The 18,765-nt window shown below is 55.8% G+C and overlaps 3 protein-coding genes across 4 annotated transcripts; 2 read left to right on the top strand and 1 right to left on the bottom strand.

The window, feature by feature from the left end:
* Window positions 1-1,418: 1,418 nt before the first annotated feature.
* SMPDL3B (sphingomyelin phosphodiesterase acid like 3B) lies at window positions 1,419-7,838 on the bottom strand. Of its 2 annotated transcripts, none has more exons than XM_064731811.1 (7): window positions 7,771-7,838; window positions 5,866-5,963; window positions 5,544-5,687; window positions 4,856-5,028; window positions 4,559-4,739; window positions 3,914-4,047; window positions 1,419-2,945 (listed from the first exon to the last, which is right to left on the bottom strand). In XM_064731811.1, exons 1-7 carry the CDS (start codon window positions 7,821-7,823, stop codon window positions 2,562-2,564), a joined length of 1,167 nt encoding a protein of 388 aa, XP_064587881.1. In that variant the 5' UTR covers window positions 7,824-7,838; the 3' UTR covers window positions 1,419-2,561. The 2 variants fall into 2 exon arrangements, with proteins under 2 accessions (XP_064587881.1, XP_064587880.1); XM_064731810.1 differs by lacking the exon at window positions 7,771-7,838 and adding an exon at window positions 7,457-7,764.
* A 1,917-nt stretch (window positions 7,839-9,755) lies between these two features.
* On the top strand, window positions 9,756-13,696 carry RPA2 (replication protein A2). The gene is made up of 9 exons (XM_064731497.1): window positions 9,756-9,868; window positions 9,978-10,090; window positions 10,168-10,269; window positions 10,341-10,454; window positions 10,955-11,029; window positions 11,736-11,849; window positions 12,123-12,233; window positions 12,318-12,412; window positions 13,088-13,696. Exons 1-9 carry the CDS (start codon window positions 9,853-9,855, stop codon window positions 13,170-13,172), a joined length of 825 nt encoding a protein of 274 aa, XP_064587567.1. The 5' UTR covers window positions 9,756-9,852; the 3' UTR covers window positions 13,173-13,696.
* Window positions 13,697-14,834: 1,138 nt separating this feature from the next.
* XKR8 (XK related 8) lies at window positions 14,835-18,283 on the top strand. Its single transcript, XM_064731555.1, has 3 exons — window positions 14,835-15,304; window positions 15,904-16,100; window positions 17,246-18,283. Exons 1-3 carry the CDS (start codon window positions 15,009-15,011, stop codon window positions 17,986-17,988), a joined length of 1,236 nt encoding a protein of 411 aa, XP_064587625.1. The 5' UTR covers window positions 14,835-15,008; the 3' UTR covers window positions 17,989-18,283.
* The last annotated feature ends 482 nt before the right edge of the window (window positions 18,284-18,765 follow it).

Genomic DNA, 18,765 nt, shown 5'->3' with positions numbered 1-18,765 from the left:
CAATTTCATTGTCACTTCTGGCATGACCCTGCAGGTCCGTGTATTTCAGTGCTGGGCTCGCTGTGCTGACACTGTTCCTGCTGGACATTCTCACAGCAGGGCAGCTCTGTCAAGAGGAAATGTTTGTGGGGCCAAGCCTCACAGAATCCCATTGGAAGGAGTTGTAAAACTTGCAGAATATAGGTCAGCTTTTATTTTTTATATTTTCAAAACCCCACCAATGTGGGGCATTGTCTTTTTTATTATTATTATGATTATTTTTAGTTTGGCTACAGCTTGTTTTGATTTCCACATAAAACACTAGATCACCCCAAGAGCTGTGAGCTGAGATGGATAAGCAGGGAAGCAGCTGGGTTCCTCAGCTTTGTTCCAGTGCTGCAGGATGGGGATGGATACAGGGTGCAAACATCCAGCAGGATCAGGCACTGTGCCATGGTGCCTCCCCTGGGTAGCTCAGGGTGAAGTTAACACAGTGGAGTTTCTTTTAGACTTGGTGGCCCCTGTAACTTAAATAGTTTCATTTTTACTTGCAAATGGAACTTTTAAGTTTAGAGTATATGAGGTTCATCAAGACAGAAAGCTGGGAGCACTGGCGTGTTCCCCACACACTAATATTCAGCTGCTGGGAGCTGCAGGTGAGAATTGAGTGCTGCTGAGAGCCAGAATAGGAATTCTCAGTGGACTTGGGTTGTTGCTCAAGCCCTTTAGTTCCTTGGGTTTAGATTTGAAAATTACTCACATACTCAGACATATTGTGGCTGTACTTTATGCAAGGTAAGGCCAGAGCTTTATTATTCTTACGTTTATTCTGGATTTTTGCACACACTCTAATGCAGTTCAGCTCCAAGTCACATTCCTTTGCTGTTTGGGGGGATCCAGGAAATGTGCACTGAAATGAGAGCATGTACCTGGCTCAGTGTGTGCAGGACTGCAGTACCTGGGAGGTGGTGCCAGGTTGTTGGGGCAGGGCTGTGTCCCAGGGATGGTGCTGGATCAGTGCTGTGAGATGGGATGCTGGATGCACCAGACCCATTTCAGGCAGATCCCCACAATCTGAGTTCTGCTCTGCAGTGATTGCTTCTATCATGTCCCTGAGGTGCCAGCAGGCAGCTGCCCAGCTCACAGAGCCAGGCTTTAGAGCCTGCTCTGTTCCCTCCCCACTCCATCACATCAGCCCAGACTGTTCCTTGTGTGGATTCACACCTGCTCCATGATCCAGCTGTGCTGCTCTGTGTTTAAGTTGCCATTGATGGTTCAGCTGTTGGGCATTTGTTCTGCTTCCCAGTGCTCCCACAATAACTCAGAATCTTCCTCTTTAGTCTGGCCTCTAAGATTTTCATTTCCCAGCCAGTTGCTTTCTGAAGGCAACTCTTTAGAGTAAGACTAGTCAGGACAAAAAAAAAGTTGAGCAGGTTTCCTTCTTTTTATTTTGTTTTTTTTTTGTTTTATTTTGGGGGAAGAGGGGTGGGTTGGGGGGTTTTAGGATTTTTTTTTTTGCAAGATTTTTCTTGACAAGGAAAACTTCACTGCTCGTTTTTTAAAGCTCTTCTCCTCTCAGACTCTGAACCAGCTCTTATTATTTCAGAGCTTAGGGGCCACAGCTGGCCACGAGGGGACAGGAACATCGAGGGGCTTTGTACAGACATTTGTACACTTGTGTAATATGTAATAGGCCTTTTCACACTTCTGTTGAGCTTTTTACCTGTAACCTTTACTATGTTGTAAATTAAATGCAGATTTTGCCAGGTTGGAGAGTGTAGTGTGTTCGTTGCAGTGTGCCCTGGGACAGCTGAGCCTGCCTGTGGTGCTGTGGCTCAGGGGAGGATCCTGCCATGGCAAAGTGCCCTTGTCCCTGCAGGCCTTGGCCTTGGGCTGCAGCTCCCAAAGCTGCTCCAGCTGCTTTGCTTGTGAGCTGCTGTGCTGCCTCTGCTGCACTTTGCTACACAGGTGACACTTGGCAGTGGATTTTGAACAGTGGCTTCTTTTGTTGTCCAAGTCGAGTTTGATCTGGTTGTGGCATAATCCTCTTTGTAAGTTGTACTGCAGAGCCCAGCTGAGCTGCTCCTCTGACAGAGTGAGGCCTTGGGCAGCCTCAGGCACCATCCCCTGTCACTGATCTGCAGCCTGCCCTGGGCTGTCCCCCCAGCCCACCTCGCTCTGCTCAGCAGCCTCAGTCACACTTCCTGAGTCAGCAGCTGTGACTTCCAGAAGTGTGAGCCACAATGAGGAATGCTGGCAGCAGCCTCTGGGACACGTGGCAGCTCCCTGCCCTCACCCACTGCCAGTTCATGTCCACAGGGAGGCCTGGGCTTCATCTGATTTGTGAGGCTGCCCCAGCAGTCCTGGCACAGGGGAGACACTCCTTGTTGCACAATAAGGCTCTCAAAAACATTGCTCTTCACACATCTCTAGAAAATTTCAAATCCGCATCAGAGGGCTTTTAGCAAACATTCACAATTTTGTCCTGCTTTCCAAGCAAGTTCTCAATGCCAAAAAACCCAGCAATTCCCATCCAGTGTAGTGTGATCTTGTGCCTTCCTTCTTTTCTCTTGCTCTTGCCATCACAGCACTTGCTGAGGATGGAGAAATCCTAAGAAAATGCAGAAAACCAAAAGCCAAGCACTGCTGGCAGCAGAGGCAGAGCTGTTGGTTTTCACACACTCCTCATACTTTGTAAAATCGATTTCCCTGATGGCACACAGGTGATCCACACGGCATTCCTGCTGGCACAGCTCCAGGTCATACCTGGCAGAGTTCAGCTCATAGTACAGCTGCAGGTGCTGGGGGTCCCTGGAGATCCTCTCCAGCACTCTCTGCATGGAGCCTGCAGAGCCATCGGGGACCTGGAAGGTTTCTGTCAGCCTGTACTCCTCCTCCCACTCGGGGAGGTCTGCTGAGCCCATCGTGTTGGCACGAGTAAGGTTCAAGTAGTAAGTCACCATATCCTGAGGGAGAGAAAAACAGAACTGAGGAGACACCAGGACAAGATTGGCCCTGGGTGAGACACTGGGTCAGGCTTGGCCCCCACCCAAGGGCCCAGCTGCCCTGGATGGGGCTTCCTACCCAGAGGGGCACCTGGGGACCCTCCAGAACCACCCCAAGCAGAGCCTGTTCCCTAAGGGATAAAAGAAACAGGGTGGCTTTGCTCTGCTTGGCTTTGACCTCCAAACACCAGAAGCTCTGAGCCTGGCCTGTTCAGACATCTGTCAGTTGCTATCAGCACTGCCCAGCAGCAGAAGCAAGAGATACCAGAGTGTTACTGAGCAGTGTTATCTTCTCAACTGTGAGCAAACAAGAATCAAGTTTTTCACAGCTGTTCTCAGTCTCTTGCCCTTCTTCCCTCTGCTTCACTGACTCCCCAGCCTTGCACAGCATATGGTAGCATTCACTTCTATGCTATAAACACATAAACAGAGCAACTGTAGAGAGCTTCATCCAGCACAAAGGAGGGCACAAACACCTGTCCTCCACCTCTGGGCAAACAAGAGACAGGAAACAGAAGCTGCCCCTACAATTCACCTCAGTTCAGAGGGACACAAATAATTTTTCAGATGGTTTAAATGTTTTGGAGGGGGTCTGACAAGGCTGTTATTACTCAAAGAGTAGTATCTGAGGAGCAAAGCAAGTGTCAAATGAAACTCATTAAAGACATGAACAACATCACAAAAACTGACCCTGCCCGGGGAAACTCATCCAAGCAGGATGCACTGGCTGCCAGGGCCATGCTTTGACTCACTGATGCTCCAACTAAATCTTTGTGCCAGACACGAGGCTGAAATGTCCTGGGTCAGAGTCCTGTCCCACACAGCCACTCAGCCTCTGTGCACTGAGAAATCCTGAAAAGCCTGTTCTGACTAGAGGGGGAATTACAGCTGTCCCAGAGCTGCAGTGTGCTGCACACAGGGTCCCTTACCAAGACCTGCAGGGTGTCCTGATCATAGTCAACCACACGAATGGCAGGGTTGTTGGCTCCATTGCTCACTCCAGGTAAAGTTGTTTTCCAGGGAGTCACTCCAGGGGCCAGGAACATGACATTGATTGGAGCACCTTCACAGAAAGGCAAAGCAAGCTGTGATGGAGACCATGGCTTGTCCCACACCCTGTCCCCATCACAGATTGCACTGCTGACAGCACCTTTGTCCCCACTCCCTGTACCACCCCACACACATGGAACAACACTGGGGACTGAGCACAGGGCTGCTGCAGCCAGCAATGGGCTCTCCAGTGCAGTGAGGGTGGCCAGGGAACCACACTCAGCAAAGGTGTTCACCCACAGCACCCCACACACACACACAGATTCAGCACTGCTCCCTCAGCAATGCCCAAAGCCCTCAGGAGAGAACAGGCAAGAAGCTGCCAGGCATTGAGGGGAAACAACAATATCCAAGGGTGAATAGGAGGGACGGGGTAGAGATGAGAACACTGCTGCCTCTTGTTGCCCCAAGCATGTCAGATGCTTTTGCTGGCTTCTCAGCCAACAGCCACTAAAAACTCTCATGGACAGTGACTGAGAGTGTCAGAGCTGTCACACAAGCCCTTGGGTGGCCAGAGCAGGTACCTGTGTGGCTGTAGAACATCCTAAAGCTGTCAGTGTGATGGTGCCCAAAGAACTGGGCAGCAATCACCCTGTGGTGCCTCTGCACAATGCCCAGGTAGCGCTGGTTGAAGCCCCTCCTGAACCAGGGCTTGCCCCGTGTCTTCTCAAAGAAGCCAGGAGGGACATGGCCCACAATGTAAACCTGCAGAAACAGAGCTGCCCTGAGCACAGAGCCCACACCAGCAGCCAGAGGAGCAGAGCAGGAGGAGCTCCCAGGCTGGGGAGAAGCCCAGGCTGTTGATTCAGTGTTTTTAATACCATTTCATTTTCTCTGGAGGCGTTGGTCAGTGTTTCTTCCAGCCACTGGAACTGCCCCCCAGGGTCCTCCTCTGCAGCTGTCTCATCATTCTGGTCATAGTAGAGGTTGGTGTTGAGGACAACCACCCGTCCCCTCGTCCCTGGGCCAGGCAGCTTCTCGCTGTAGAAAGCTCCTTAAAGATGCAACCAAAGGAGGAAGAGCTGCAGACCTGCTCACACTGGTGGCTGAGATCCCAGATCCCTTTGTTTCCCCCTCTCTCTGCTCCCCTCAGCAGCAGCCACAGCAGGGTCACTGCCTGGGACAGTGCCCTGAGCACTCCAGGATGGGGGTTTGGAGGAACTCTTGCCTGTGTGTCTCTCCCAGTGAAGGGAGACCTGAATGGGCACAATGGGCACCTCTGGAGAGCCCCAGCACCAGCTGCTGCCTTTAAAGATATTTTTCCTCCCTCTGCAAGTCACCACTCTGCATTCTTTTCAGTAACTTGACAATGGCAGAAGAGACTAAAGTATAAAATAATTTCTCCTCTTGCAAGCAGAGCTCCAAGACAGAAATCAGCATTAAACTGGACCCTACCTCTGCAAATCCTTTATGAATACTGCTGCTCTGAGCAGAGAAGCAAGGAAAATTGTTCATGGTATTCTCCTACCCCTCCTCATATCCCCAGCATGCTCTAAACACGTGCCAGACCTGCTCTGAAGAGAGGAAGGGAGGCATCGCTCAGCCAGGGCCGCCACAGCTCTGCTGTTTGGTTGTAGATCCTGTGCTCCTTCCCAGGAAACTGATTCTTGGGGTGGAAGTCATGATTGCCCATGGCTGCATAGACCTTGGTACCTGTGGGCAGAGCCAAGGAGGCACAGGGGAGCTCAGGGCTGCAGGGGCACAGGGAGAGAGGTCCAAACAAGTCCCTTCTGTGCCCTTCCCTGTCCCAATTCTGTCATTTCTCCATCCCTGTTAACCCTTCCCATCAGTCTCTATGCCCCTCTCCCCTTCTCATCCCCTCAAATCCTACCTGGAAATGTCTCTCTTATCAGAGAAGTCAGATTTGCTATTATGTGCAGAACCTTTTCTTCTCCCAGCTGCTCGTTGGGGACATGGGGAGTGTCATCTCTACAAAAAGAGAATGCTCGTTTTTTAAAGCTCTTCTCCTCTCAGACTCTGAACCAGCTCTGATTATTTCAGAGCTTAGGGGCCACAGCTGGCCACGAGGGGACAGGAACATCGAGGGGCTTTGTACAGACATTTGTACACTTGTGTAATATGTAATAGGCCTTTTCTGCCAGCCACTGTCTGGGACTAACAGGGCCTGTGCTTGCAGCAACGAGCAAGGCAGAGAAACTTGCCAACTTCTCTCTGAGCCTGCTAGAAGAGAAAGTTTAAGGTTTTTTGGGTGCAGAAGTCAGTGCTATGTTGCCTGGCCAAGATGCTGAGGGAGTTTCTAGAAATTGCTCACAGGGAAAATGAGCTCCACTCCAAACTTGAGCGTTCAGCAACACCCTCAGGGATGCACAGGGTGGGACTGTTGGGTGTCTGTGCAGGGCTAGGATTGGAATCCATGATCCTTGTGGGTCCCTTCCAGCTCAGGACACTCTGATTCCAGGATTCACTTCACCTTAAAAGCCCTGTGCACCCTGCTTTGGGGTGTGTCACAGGCACTAAAGCTGCCTGCAAACACTGCAAGGGTCAGCACTTTGCAATCTGAGGGCATCTGATCTGCAGTAATGAAGCAGAGCTGTTTGCACACCATAAAACAAGGAAATGCCTCCAGTAAAGCAGCAGTCCAGGGCTGCTCCATGTCTGTGTTTGCATTAACATGCTTATGGCATTTGTAGATGGTGCTGGGCTGTCCACAAGCCCACTGGAGAGAAAGGAGAACATTCAGAATCATGTCAGAGGACTGGGAAAAAAGAATACTCAACATAAGGTCACAAGAACCAATAACTGTGTTTAAGTAGGAACAGGTACCCGCAGGGACAGAAAATGAAAACATGGGACAAGCAACAGCCCTGCAAACTCGAACTGGAGGTTACGGCAAGCTGAGGCTGCACTATTAGAAGAAGGATCATATACACAATAACCATGCAGAATAAAGCTTTTACCATCTGTATGTGCTAGGGGCACAAAGGACAGGGGGATAGGACAGGGGACCCACCCCGGGAAACCACACCAGGAGAGAACATCCTCCCCGGGGAGGCTCCTCTGGCTCCTAAAGCAGAACTGTCCCTTCCTGAGCCAGGTCTGCAGGTGCCTCATCACAGCCAGAACTGCTGCAGGCTGGTTTACCGTGTGTTCGCACTGCTCTGACCGGCAGGGCTGCATGCACGGACACACAGCTCCTTCCCCTGGGCATTCCGGGAGCTCGGACTCACCGTGGGATCACACAGAACACACAAAGGATGGACAGTGAGCTGTGATCCTTTTGTCACTTCGCTGCCACGAGTGTCTGGCCAGTGTCGAGCGCTCTCACTGGGGTTGTGCTTTCCTCCAAACCCGTTTTGCATTACAAGGCACATTCCGCCCTCTCCTTTCCAAAGCCCATGGAAAGAGCCCGGCCAGCCACACCACGAGCCCCTTGTCCCGCCCAGCCCCGGTGTCCCTCTCACCCGGTCCAGAGCACGAAGTCGGGCGCGGCCAGGCGGGCGCGCATGGCCCGGGCGGCCGAGCGGAGCAGGCTCCAGGGCGCATCGCACACGTAGCTGCCCCACGGCCCGGCGGGCTCGGCCCGACCGCCGCCCGAGGGGCACGGCCGGCCCGCTGCCGCCGCCGCCTCGTACTCCGGGTCCCAGTGCAGGTCCGTGAGGTGCCAGAACCGCCCGGAGCCTGCACCCGTACCGGGCAGGGCCACGGCCAGCAGGCACAGCCAGAGCAGCACCAGGAGCTGACCCGGGGGCGCCATGGCAGAGACCGCTGCCCTCACCTGGGCCCGGCCCTCACCTGTGCCCGGCCCCGCTCCTGGGCCCGCCCCCTCATGAATGCCAGGCCCGGCAGTGCCCGCCCTCAAAATGGCGACGGCGGCTTCCCCGCGGCCTCCTCCTATTGGACAGAGCCGGAAGGCGGAGAGAGGTGATTGGCTGCCGGCCGGCAGAGCGGCCCGTGGGCTGCATGGCAAGCACCGCCGCCCTCAATGGGGGTCGGCCGCACCCTTCGGCCCCCGCCAGCAGCTGTGACACGGTGCAGGGCACGATGTTCTGCGAGCGGCTCCGCTGCGAGGGCCGGAGGGGCCGTCAGAGCCGGCCCCTGGGCCCCGCCCTTCGGTCCCGCCCCTTCAGCTGTGCCAAGCTTGGCAGCGCTCACTGTCAAAATGGCGGCAGGGACGCGATTGGCTGCGGGCCGGCAGAGCGGCGCTCCCGGATTGGGCGGCAGGAAGCAGCGCGCGGGCCGGCGCGCGGGCAGCGGCGGCAGTCCCGGAGCGGCGCCACGTGGAGCGGGCACGGTGCGCGGGGCCGGGGGCCGCGGGGGCCGCTCCCCGGGATGGCGGCCGCGTTAGGGAAGGGGGCTGTCAGGGACAGAAAATGAAAACATGGGACAAGCAACAGCCCTGCAAACTCGAACTGGAGGTTACGGCAAGTTGAGGCTGCACTATCAGAAGAAGGATCATATACACAATAACCATGCAGAATAAAGCTTTTACCATCTGTATGTGCTAGGGGCACAAAGGACAGGGGGATAGGACAGGGAGAGAACATCCTCCCCGGGGAGGCTCCTCTGGCTCCTAAAGCAGAACTGTCCCTTCCTGAGCCAGGTTTGCAGGTGCCTCATCACAGCCAGAACTGCTGCAGGCTGGTTTACCATGTGTTCGCACTGCTCTGACCGGCAGGGCTGCATGCACGGACACACAGCTCCTTCCCCTGGGCATTCCGGGAGCTCGGACTCACCGTGGGATCACACAGAACACACAAAGGATGGACAGTGAGCTGTGATCCTTTTGTCACTTCGCTGCCACGAGTGTCTGGCCAGTGTCGAGCGCTCTCACTGGGGTTGTGCTTTCCTCCAAACCCGTTTTGCATTACAAGGCACATTCCGCCCTCTACTTTCCAAAGCCCATGGAAAGAGCCCGGCCAGCCACACCACGAGCCCCTTGTCCCGCCCAGCCCCGGTGTCCCTCTCACCCGGTCCAGAGCACGAAGTCGGGCGCGGCCAGGCGGGCGCGCATGGCCCGGGCGGCCGAGCGGAGCAGGCTCCAGGGCGCATCGCACACGTAGCGGCCCCACGGCCCGGCGAGCTCGGCCCGACCGCCGCCCGAGGGGCACGGCCGGCCCGCTGCCGCCGCCGCCTCGTACTCCGGGTCCCAGTGCAGGTCCGTGAGGTGCCAGAACCGCCCGGAGCGGCCGCTTGCACCGGGCAGAGGCACGGCCAGCAGGCACAGCCAGAGCGGCACCAGGAGCTGGCCCGGGGGCGCCATGGCAGAGACCGCTGCCCTCACCTGGGCCCGGCCCGGCCCGGCCCCGCCCCTGGGCCCGGCCCCGCCCCTGGTCTTGGCTCCGCCCCTGGGCCCGCCCCCTCATGAGTGCCAGGCCCGGCAGTGCCCGCCCTCAAAATGGCGACGGCGGCTTCCCCACGGCCTCCTCCTATTGGACAGAGCCGGAAGGCGGAGAGAGGTGATTGGCTGCCGGCCGGCAGAGCGGCCCGTGGGCTGCATGGCAAGCACCGCCGCCCTCACCGGGGCTCGGCCGCACCCTTCGGCCCCCGCCAGCAGCTGCGACACGGTACAGGGCACGATGTTCTGCGAGCGGCTTCGCTGCGAGGGCCGGAGGGGCCGTCAGAGCCGGCCCCTGGGCCCCGCCCCTTGGCTCCGCCCCTTGATCTATGCCAGGCTTGGCAGCGCCCGCTGTCAAAATGGCGGCGGTAGCTTCCCCGCGATCTCCTTCTATTGGACGGATCCGGAAGGCGGAGGGACGCGATTGGCTGCGGGCCGGCAGAGCGGCGCTCCCGGATTGGGCGGCAGGCAGCAGCGCGCGGGCCGGCGCGCGGGCGGCGGCGGCAATCCCGGAGCGGCGCCATGTGGAGCGGGCACGGTGCGCGGGGCCGGGGGCCGCGGGGGCCGCTCCCCGGGATGGCGGCAGCGTTAGGGAAGGGGGCTGTGTCCCCGCCACCGCGTCACGGTCCTTCTCTCTCCCCCCTTAGGGAACTTCGATGGCGGGTACGGCAGCATGGGCGGCGCGGGGCTCCCGGGCGGATACACGCAGTCCCCGGGCGGGTTCGGGTCGCCCGCCGGCGGCCAGGCGGAGAAGAAGCAGGTAGGGCGGGCGGGGGCCGCGGGTCGGGCCTGGGGCCGGGCCTGGTCCGGCTCTGACGGCCCCTCCGGCCCTCGCAGCGGAGCCGCTCGCAGAACATCGTGCCCTGCACCGTGTCGCAGCTGCTGGCGGCCGAGCAGGTCGACGAGACCTTCCGAATCTGCGACGTGGAGATCTCGCAGGTGAGCACCGGGACGGCCCCGGGGGGCCCACCGGCACCGGCCCGAGTGTGACCCTTCCTCCTCCGCCGCAGGTAACCCTGGTGGGCATCGTGCGACACGCCGAGAAGGCGCCCACTAACATCCTCTACAAGGTGGACGACATGACAGCAGCCCCCATGGACGTCAGGCAGTGGGTTGATACTGATGTAAGCATTGGATTTGCTGTCAGCAGGCTTCTTTAGCAGCTTTGGGGAGCAGTGGGGGGAGAAAAGCTTTTTCTTTTTCTCCCCACTTTGGGGAAAGTGGGTGGGAAATTATACAGTGTCTGGACTGGAAGGAACCTGTAAGGATCATTGATCAACTCAATTCTCAACTCCCTACTTCTCAGGAAGCTTTTTGAGTATAGAAGGTGTGGCTTTTCTGGAAAGTATTTCAGGGATAACATGTCCCTGAAATCCAAAGGAGATGCTGCTGTGGCAGAGGTCCCTGGCGGTGTATATGACTGTCTGCCTGTTTAATGTAGCTGAGTTCAGTTGAAAGTTTTGGGAAGGAATCAGGGAGGAAGTTCAGCTGATTTACTGCAAGTTTAGCGTGACGTAGGAATGCACATTGTTTGTGCTTGCTTGAGATGAGCCAGCTTTGCTAAGCTGCTTATTGTGATAATTGAGAAATGGAAACAGCAAACCTGTTTTTCCCTCTCTGTTAGGAGGCAGGAGGTGAGAATGTTGTGGTGCCTCCAGGAACTTACGTTAAAGTAGCTGGTCACCTTCGGTCCTTCCAGGTAAGGTTGTGTTACCTGTGTGTGTGTCTTGTAGGACTCTCAGCACTTCACGTAGCATATGTGGTGTAAATACTCAGATAATGGTGTATGTGCATTTAGGCAAGGTGCATTTAATTCCCAGCTGGTTAGAGGAGTTATTCTGTCTCCATTGTCTTTTAAAATCACATCCCTCCCCCATTGCTTGCTTGCTCCCAGTGGGATGGGGGGAATCAGAAGGGTCAAAGTGAAAAAAGCCATGAGTTCAGATAAAAGCAGTGTAATAAGTAAAGCAAAACAAGGAATTCTCTCCACACTTCCCATGGGCAGGCAGGTGTGCCTCTTCCTCCTTCTTTGATCAGTTTTATAACTGAGCATGACACTGGCTGCTCTGGGTTCTCCTGTGGGGCATAGGGGTCCCAGTTGTTTCCTCTCACAGCTCCTTGTCCCCTCCCAGTTTAATACTGGTAGAGCTGTGTGAGGAGCAGGAAAGCCCTTGGCCCTGTGCAATGACTAAAAACCAGCCCATGCTACTGTACCCCAGCCAAAAGCAGCTCAAGATGCAGGTCAGAAGGTTTCAGATGAGCTGCATGCACAGAAGTTCTCTCCCCACTGCTGTCCCACACTCCTGGAGGAAATGGCTGGGTTGGCTGTTAGGCATCTTCATGTTCCTGAGCTGTAAATTGTTTTCTTTGTTTTGTGTTTGTTTGTGGTTTTTTTCCTCTGAAAGAATAAGAAGAGCTTGGTAGCATTTAAGATCATGCCTCTGGAAAATATGAATGAGTTCACCACACACATACTGGAAATTGTCAATGCACACATGATCCTCAGAAAAAATCTCATGGTATGTACAAAGACCCTGATTCCATCGTGACCCTTCCTGGGTGAGTGGTGATCTCCCAAAGAGGGACCTTTCACTGGAAAAATTCCTTCATTGTGGGGTGGAGAGTTTAAAGCTGGGCAGCACTGAAGGTGTAACAGGAGTCCTGGCTTCCTTGGAGGGAGATTGTATTGCAATCTGCTTCCATAAGAAGCTATTTTTACTTACTGTGAGTCTTTAACTCTGCAGGCTTGGGCAGCTTGGCTAACCACAGCACTTTTATTCTCCTAATTCCAGTCAGCATCAAGAGGGCCACAGTCATTCTCCTCCACTGGCATCAGCGACATGGGGGGCTATGGAGGAGGTGGCAGCCTGCCAGTGAACGGGCTCACAGCACACCAGAGCCAGGTGGGTGCCAGCAGCTCCTCTGGGAGCACAGCACTGCCACCAGAGCTCCTCTGATGGGAGCTGCTGTGCTTCTTGCTCATCCAGGTGCTGAACTTGATCAAAAGCTGCCATGTCCCAGAGGGGATGAGTCTGCAAGATTTGAAGCTCCAGCTCCATGGTTTGAGTATGTCAACCATCAAGTAAGTGTGTGTAGAAATGAAGGATGCTGTGGGAATCCAGGCAGGCTTTCCAGAGGCAGAGAGAACAGTGGACAAACCCTGACACTCACCTGTGAGTCAGGGTGGGTAATTCAGGTGGTCCCAGCAGCACAGGAGCCAGAGCTTTTGAAAGATTCACTGCCCTGAGTGAGCTGTTGCCAGTTGCTTTGCTCCTTGTTTTCAAAACAAGCTGTTTATGTACTGCAGTGCCTCAGTAGCATTTCTCCTGCTCAAAGACTACCTTGCTCTTTGCACACTGATAAAAATCTAGGAATAGTTTGTTCTATTCTACTTAACTGTCTCTTAAAGCATCTTCTTGAGACTTCCAAAAGTTGTCATTACCTTCCATGACCTTTTTATGTTCTGTCCCTTCTGGAGCAGGGGACAGAGCAGTACCCCTCTGGTGGGTACTACCCAGGAAGTGCAGAGAGTCTGAGCTTCAGGGGGAGCACATTGCCTTAGCTTTGGAGAAACTTCCTCTGTCACTTACACTGCCCACAGGACAGAGACACCAAGAGCTTCCCTGGGCAGCTGCCAGGAGGGAACTGTGGGGATGGGGTCTGTAAATGGGAATTTTGGAAATCAGAAAGGTGGTGACTTACCTCCCTTTGCTAACTAATTGCAAATTAGTTACTAGCTGTGGGGTTTTTCTTCAAGGCAAGCTGTGGAGTTCCTCAGCAGCGAGGGACACATCTACTCCACGGTGGATGATGATCACTACAAGTCAACAGATGCTGAGTAAAGTTCCTTCCATCTGCCTTTAGTTCCAAGCAAATGTTTGTCCATATTTCAAGATACCTTGCTGAGCTGTTACATGGAAGGTGACTTTGCTCTTTGTGGGAAGTCCTGGTTACTGGGTGAATGCCAGCTCCTTGGAATTCAAGGATGAGCAGGACGTGTGTGATTCTGGTAATTGGACCTGATTCTATGCTGTGACCATGTGACTGAAAGCATAAACAGACATGGGAAAACTGAACTCAAAGCTTCAGAGCTTTCACTTTGTTTTGGCTCCTTAGAGAGTGCCTGGTAGAAAGAAGAGCCTCTTTATTATTTGTCTTTTATTTTTAGAGCTGTTTCTCCTAACTCAGCTTCCATTCCATTTTCTTCACAAAGTGGGTAGCCAAGAGTAATCTTCCACTGATGGACAGCAATCATGAGAAGATGTTTTTATTTTTTAGTTTGTGCACTTAAATCTATATTTGTACTAGAACTGATCTTGTTAACTAGAGCTTTTGAACTTTTCCAATAAAATGCTAACTTGGGGCACTTTGCATCATGTGTGATTCTAGAGGCTTCTCTGCCTTGAAGAAGAAAACTGCTTGACAAAAGCTGGGGATAAAAGCACAGCTCATACTTTGAGTTTAACTATTGTTATTTTTTCCTTAGCTTTTTACTTTGAAGGTTCAAACTGAAGTGAATGTCTGGCTAGTAAGAAATTAAATAACTGTACTACTGAAGAAAAGAACAGTGTTCCAAATAGAGCCAGAACCATTTCTGCCACCAGAACAGCTGCTCTGCTGTTCAGTGCTGTGCTGACTTGTCCTTCCACTGCAGCTTGATAAATGCCCAGGGACATGGAGCCTGCTGGAATAGCAGTGTGTGCACATAGGGCACAGTTCAGAGGGCTCACAGTCTGGTGAGCTTTGGGTGTTTAGGTAGGGCAGAGTTTCTGTTGCCTAGGTCTCACAAAGGGACTGGCAAAGGCAGTTTCTTGAGGCCACCTCCATGGTGCTGGCAGGGAGACCCAGGGGCTTTGCTCTGCTCTGCCAGGAGTTCGTTTTGGGGCCCATCCCAGTGTCCTGCTTGGGTTCAGTGGCCCAGCTGCAGCCCGTGGTGCACCTCTGTGGGTGAATCACGCAGCAGGTGTGTAACAGGTGAGCGTTTGGCTACGGCATTCAACATACCTTGCAGCCAAAAGTACTGTAATTTCCTTTTTGTAGGAGGTGTGCCGATTAGGAAGAAAATCCCTGAGGGATTTTGGAAGTGAAGATGAATGGAATTGCTTGTCAGGAGAGCAGTTGTGCAATTGGATAAAGGGCTGGGGACAGGGCTGCGACGGCGGCGGGAACGGAGCTGGGGCGGTCACACGGCCCGAGGTGGGGCTGCCCGGGGGGGACACACGGCCCGGGGCTGCCGGTCCGGAGCCTTCACACAGCCCGGGGGGACACACGGCCCGGGGAGGATCTGCCCGCGGCAGTCACAGCCCAGAGTGGGGCTGCCGGTCCCACGGCCTGGGGCGGAGCTGCCCGGGGCAGTCACACGGACCGGGGCTGCCGATCTGGGGCGTTCACACAGCCCGGGGCGGGGCTGCGGGTCCCACAGCCCGGGGCAGAGCTGCCGATCCGGGGCGGTCCCACAGCCTGAGGTGGGGCTGCCGGTCCCGTTGCCCGGGGCAGAGCCGCCGATCCGGGCCGGTCCCACAGCCCGGGGTGGAGCTGTCCGGGGCGGTCCCACAGCCCGGGGCAGAGCTGCCGATCCGGGGCGGTCCCACAGCCCGGGGCAAGCCCCGTCAGGGGTGGGTCCGGCCCGTGCCGGCGCCACCGCCACCGCCGGTTCCGGGCCGGGCTGTGGGACCCCGATGTCTCCCCGAACAGCCCCGCCGCGCTTCGGGCCGCTGCAGTTGGCGCTGGCGGCGGCGGGCACGGTGGCGGCCAGCCTGGACGTGTTCATGGACGGCTGGGTGGCGGCGCAGTACGCGCGGCACGGCCACCCCGGCTGGGCCGCGCTGTCGCTGTCGGTGCTCGCCGCCGCCTCAGCCGCCTCTCAGACCTGCAGCTGGCTCTGGCTGCGCTCCGACCCGCCCGCCCTGCGCCCCGCCGTGCCCGTGCTGCTGCTCGCCGCCCTGCACTTCCTACAGCTCGGCTTCTTCTTCAGGTACGGCAGCCCCGCACCGAGTTTCCCGCCCGCCGCCGGACTCCGCTCCGCCCCGGCCCCTCCCGGCACCCGTTGATGGGGGGGAGCGGAGCCTCGGCTGTCGGCAGGGCCAGGAGGCTCCAGCACAGAGCTCGGCCCGGATCCGGATCAGGAGTGTCGGTGGAGCGAGGGAAGTTTTCCTCGGGCTCTGCTCTGTGTCCCGGGGCTGGTGCCGCTGCCCTCCGGACAAACGGAGCTGCGCCCCGAAACCTCGTCACGGTCTCGGCACTTGAGGGGAGCAGCGAGGCCGAGCCGTGGGAAGGGAATAATGCAGGGAGATCGATGCTCAGTTTTTTACACTTGCATGGTGTGGCTGCTGTGGTGTGTGGTTTGGGTAGGGGGAAGGAGGGGTTTGGACACAAATCAGTGGGTTTTTGGTCATGTCAGGAGTTTGTGGTCCTGTCAGGAGTTTGTGGCCCTGTCAGGGGTTCGTTGTCATGTCAGGAGTTTGTGGTCCTGTCAGGAGTTTGTGGCCCTGTCAGGAGTTCATTGAGCTGTCAGGGCAGCGTGGGGACCAAGGTGTGTTCTGCATGGCCCCTCACCACAGCTGCTCCCCACAGGTGCCTCTATGCTCTGAAGGTGGGCTGGAGGGTGTGCTGGGCCAGGGCAGAGGAGGAGGATGAGCAGAGACACATAGCCTTCATCTCGCACGACATCAGCATGCTGCGTCTGTTCGAGACCTTCCTGGAGAACACGCCACAGCTCACCCTGCTGCTCTACATCGTCCTGCGGACCAACAAGGCTGAGATTTCCCAAGGTGAGGGGACTGGAGCCAAGGGAGGGGGATGTGGGGGTGCAGGCTTGGGTGGGGCAGATCAGAGAGGCTGTCCAGGGGCTGGAGGACCCAGCAAGACACTTGCAGTGTCATTCTGCTCCTGTGTCACTCCTTCCTTTGATGTGTCATGCTACAGGGTGGACCCCTGTCCTGCATTCATGCCCCAACAGACCATGCTGGGCTTGGGGTGGGGGGGTTGAAGCTGTGGGACCACTGTGGTCATTCTGTTATCTGCCCCAGGAGAGGCTGAGGGTCAGGTGAGAAATCAGGCACATTCTGGGGACTAGGGAGGTGCTGATGGTGGTATGGGTGAAGCACACACTGAGCAGGAGCTGTGGTGCCTTTCCCAGGGTGGGGAGCAGGTGTCACTGCAGGGAAGTGGGGAGCCCAACAATGTAGGAGCCAGCACTCACCTGCCTGTGTGGGATGAGGGCTTCCGTGCCTGGGAGATGGGCTCTGCAGAGCTGTTCAGTCCCAGCATTTCTTCCTCTTTTTCTGAGCAAGGCCAGGCACCAGCCTCCTTGTCCTCAGGGAGGGCAGAATGCCAGGGGACAGATGCAGGTGCTGGTGCTCTGACCCTGACAGCAGCTGCTTTGTGAGCTGGGGGAAACTCGTTTTAGCAGAGCTGGGCAGGGAGAGGTTTGAGCCAGGCTGGGCCACCCCTTGGTCCCCCTCAGCATTTTCACTGTGGTGGTGTTCACAGGGGTCCCAGAACAAAGGAGGAGACAAGAATCTTGACTCCATGTTTCAGAAGGCTGATTTATTATTTTATGATCTATTTTATATTAAAAGAAAAGGATATACTAAAACTATACTAAAAGAATAGAAGAAAGGATTTCATCAGAAGGGGAGGGAAGAGGAAGGGAAGGAAGGAAGGGAAGGGAAGGGAAGGAAAGGGAAGGAATCTTGTGACTGACCAGAGAGTCCAAGACAGCTGGACTTTGATTGGCCATTAATTAAAAACAGCCACATGAGACCAATCCCAGATGCCCCTGTTGATTCCACAGCAGCAGATAATTATTATTTACATTTAGTTTCTGAAGTCTCTCAGCTTCTCAGGAGAAAAAATCCTAGCAAAGGATTTTTCAGCAAATATATCTGTGACATTTTCACCTGTGTGTTCACAGGCCTGGGGATGGTCACGGCGTTCCTGTGTGTGTCCTGGTCTCTGCTGGATTACCACCAGTCCCTGCGCTCCTTCCTGCAGGACAAGTACGAGCTGAGCCGGAGCTCCTCCATCGTTTACTTCCTCTGGAACCTCTTCCTCATCTGCCCCCGCATCCTGGCGCTGGCGCTCTTTGCCCTGCTCTGGCCCTATGGCATGGCTGTGCACTTCTCCCTGCTGTGGCTGGCCATGTTCCTGTGGGTCAGCCTGCAGGGCACAGACTTCATGGAGTCACCGGGCTCCGAGCAGCTTTACCGGGCCATGGTGGCTGTGATCCTCTACTTCAGCTGGTTCAACGTGGCACAGGGCAGGACGCTGCACCGCAGCATCATCTACCACGGCTTCATGCTGGTGGACAGCACCCTGCTGGGCCTGGCCTGGCTCTGGGGCCGGCCTCCTGAGGAGGAGGAGGAGCACTCATACCTCATCCCTGTGGTGTCTGCAGCCCTGCCCTGCTACCTGCTGGGGCTGGGGCTCAGGGTCACCTACTACAAGTGGCTGCACCCCAACGTGCGGGTGCGGCAGGAGGGCCGATACGACGAGGTGGATGCCAATGGAGGAGGGGATGGGGTGGAGTTTCGCTCGTTTTTGGAACCAGACCTGGTCAACAGGCGGATGCAGTGGCTGGCCCAGAGCCACTTCTCCTTGTCCCAGCCAGCACAGCAGCACTTCCTGAATGGAGATGCTGTGGAGTCTGCTGTGTGAGGGCAGCTCCTCTAAAGGGACAGCAGGGGGGAGGTACACTTGTTGGTGTGCCCCTGGTTGTGCCCCCCAGGCTGTTGTTTTGGACAGCTGGAGGGAGCTGGCAGAAACCAGGGGTGGTGTGCAAACACCCAGTGAGTCCCATGGCACTCAGCGTGGCTCCCATGGCTGTACCCTCGGGGAAAGCCACAGTGTGGGGAGTCCAGCACATTGTAGCATCTGGCTGCACTGCTCTGTCTACTTTTCTTGTTATTTATTTGTAGCTTTTTCAAAAAAAGAAAAATGAAAACAAGAGCACTGGTTTATTTTCTCTGTGCCTGTCCTGTGCCTGCTGCTGCCAGTGCTGTGCTGGGATCTGGGTGGTGGGGCAGAGAGGATCTGTTTCCTCCATGGTTGTGGCTATCTGACCTTTCTGTTTCCAGCCAGGCTTTTCCTCCTTGTGTTATTTTAGGCTTTAAGGTCAAAGCTCACCTGTTATCAGTGTGCTCAGGGAGGGCTGTGCTGGGAGGAGTGGCTGCAGGGTGGCTCAGGGCTTGGACACCTCATGCTGCCCTGGCTGCCATGCCCACCACCACAGCCTGGGCAGGGCTCCCAAGGCCACAGCATTGCTCAGCCATTGGTGGCTGTTGGTGTGGTCAGCAGTGGGCTCGGTGTGTGCCAGCTCCTGGGCACAGACACCCAGCACTCCCCAGCTGGGGCTGCCTCCACCCAGCTCAGTGCCCAAACCCAGAGCAGCCCCTGCCCTTTGCTGTTGCCCAGCTGGCAGCTGGGGCACATCCT

Source organism: Zonotrichia leucophrys, chromosome 23 (genome assembly GCF_028769735.1).
Source record: "Zonotrichia leucophrys gambelii isolate GWCS_2022_RI chromosome 23, RI_Zleu_2.0, whole genome shotgun sequence".
Lineage (NCBI taxonomy): Eukaryota > Metazoa > Chordata > Aves > Passeriformes > Passerellidae > Zonotrichia > Zonotrichia leucophrys.
The sequence above is the reverse complement of the archived record's forward strand: the minus strand, read 5'-3'. Positions and strand labels throughout refer to the sequence as shown.

What these genes read in the sequence shown, in the direction of transcription:
- RPA2 (XM_064731497.1), top strand. An exon ending in GCCAGGCGGAGAAGAAGCAG is followed by an intron (nt 10,091 to 10,167) that starts GTAGGGCGGGCG and finishes CGGCCCTCGCAG; the next exon opens with CGGAGCCGCTCGCAGAACAT. An exon ending in GGCAGTGGGTTGATACTGAT is followed by an intron (nt 10,455 to 10,954) that starts GTAAGCATTGGA and finishes CCTCTCTGTTAG; the next exon opens with GAGGCAGGAGGTGAGAATGT.
- SMPDL3B (XM_064731810.1), bottom strand. Translation starts at nt 7,749, where the DNA reads ATGGCGCCCCCGGGTCAGCTCCTGGTGCTGCTCTGGCTGTGCCTGCTG. An exon ending in CCTTCCTCTCTTCAGAGCAG is followed by an intron (nt 5,029 to 5,543) that starts GTCTGGCACGTG and finishes TGCATCTTTAAG; the next exon opens with GAGCTTTCTACAGCGAGAAG. An exon ending in AGGACACCCTGCAGGTCTTG is followed by an intron (nt 2,946 to 3,913) that starts GTAAGGGACCCT and finishes TCTCTCCCTCAG; the next exon opens with GATATGGTGACTTACTACTT.
- XKR8 (XM_064731555.1), top strand. Translation starts at nt 15,009, where the DNA reads ATGTCTCCCCGAACAGCCCCGCCGCGCTTCGGGCCGCTGCAGTTGGCG. An exon ending in CAGCTCGGCTTCTTCTTCAG is followed by an intron (nt 15,305 to 15,903) that starts GTACGGCAGCCC and finishes TGCTCCCCACAG; the next exon opens with GTGCCTCTATGCTCTGAAGG. An exon ending in CAAGGCTGAGATTTCCCAAG is followed by an intron (nt 16,101 to 17,245) that starts GTGAGGGGACTG and finishes GTGTGTTCACAG; the next exon opens with GCCTGGGGATGGTCACGGCG.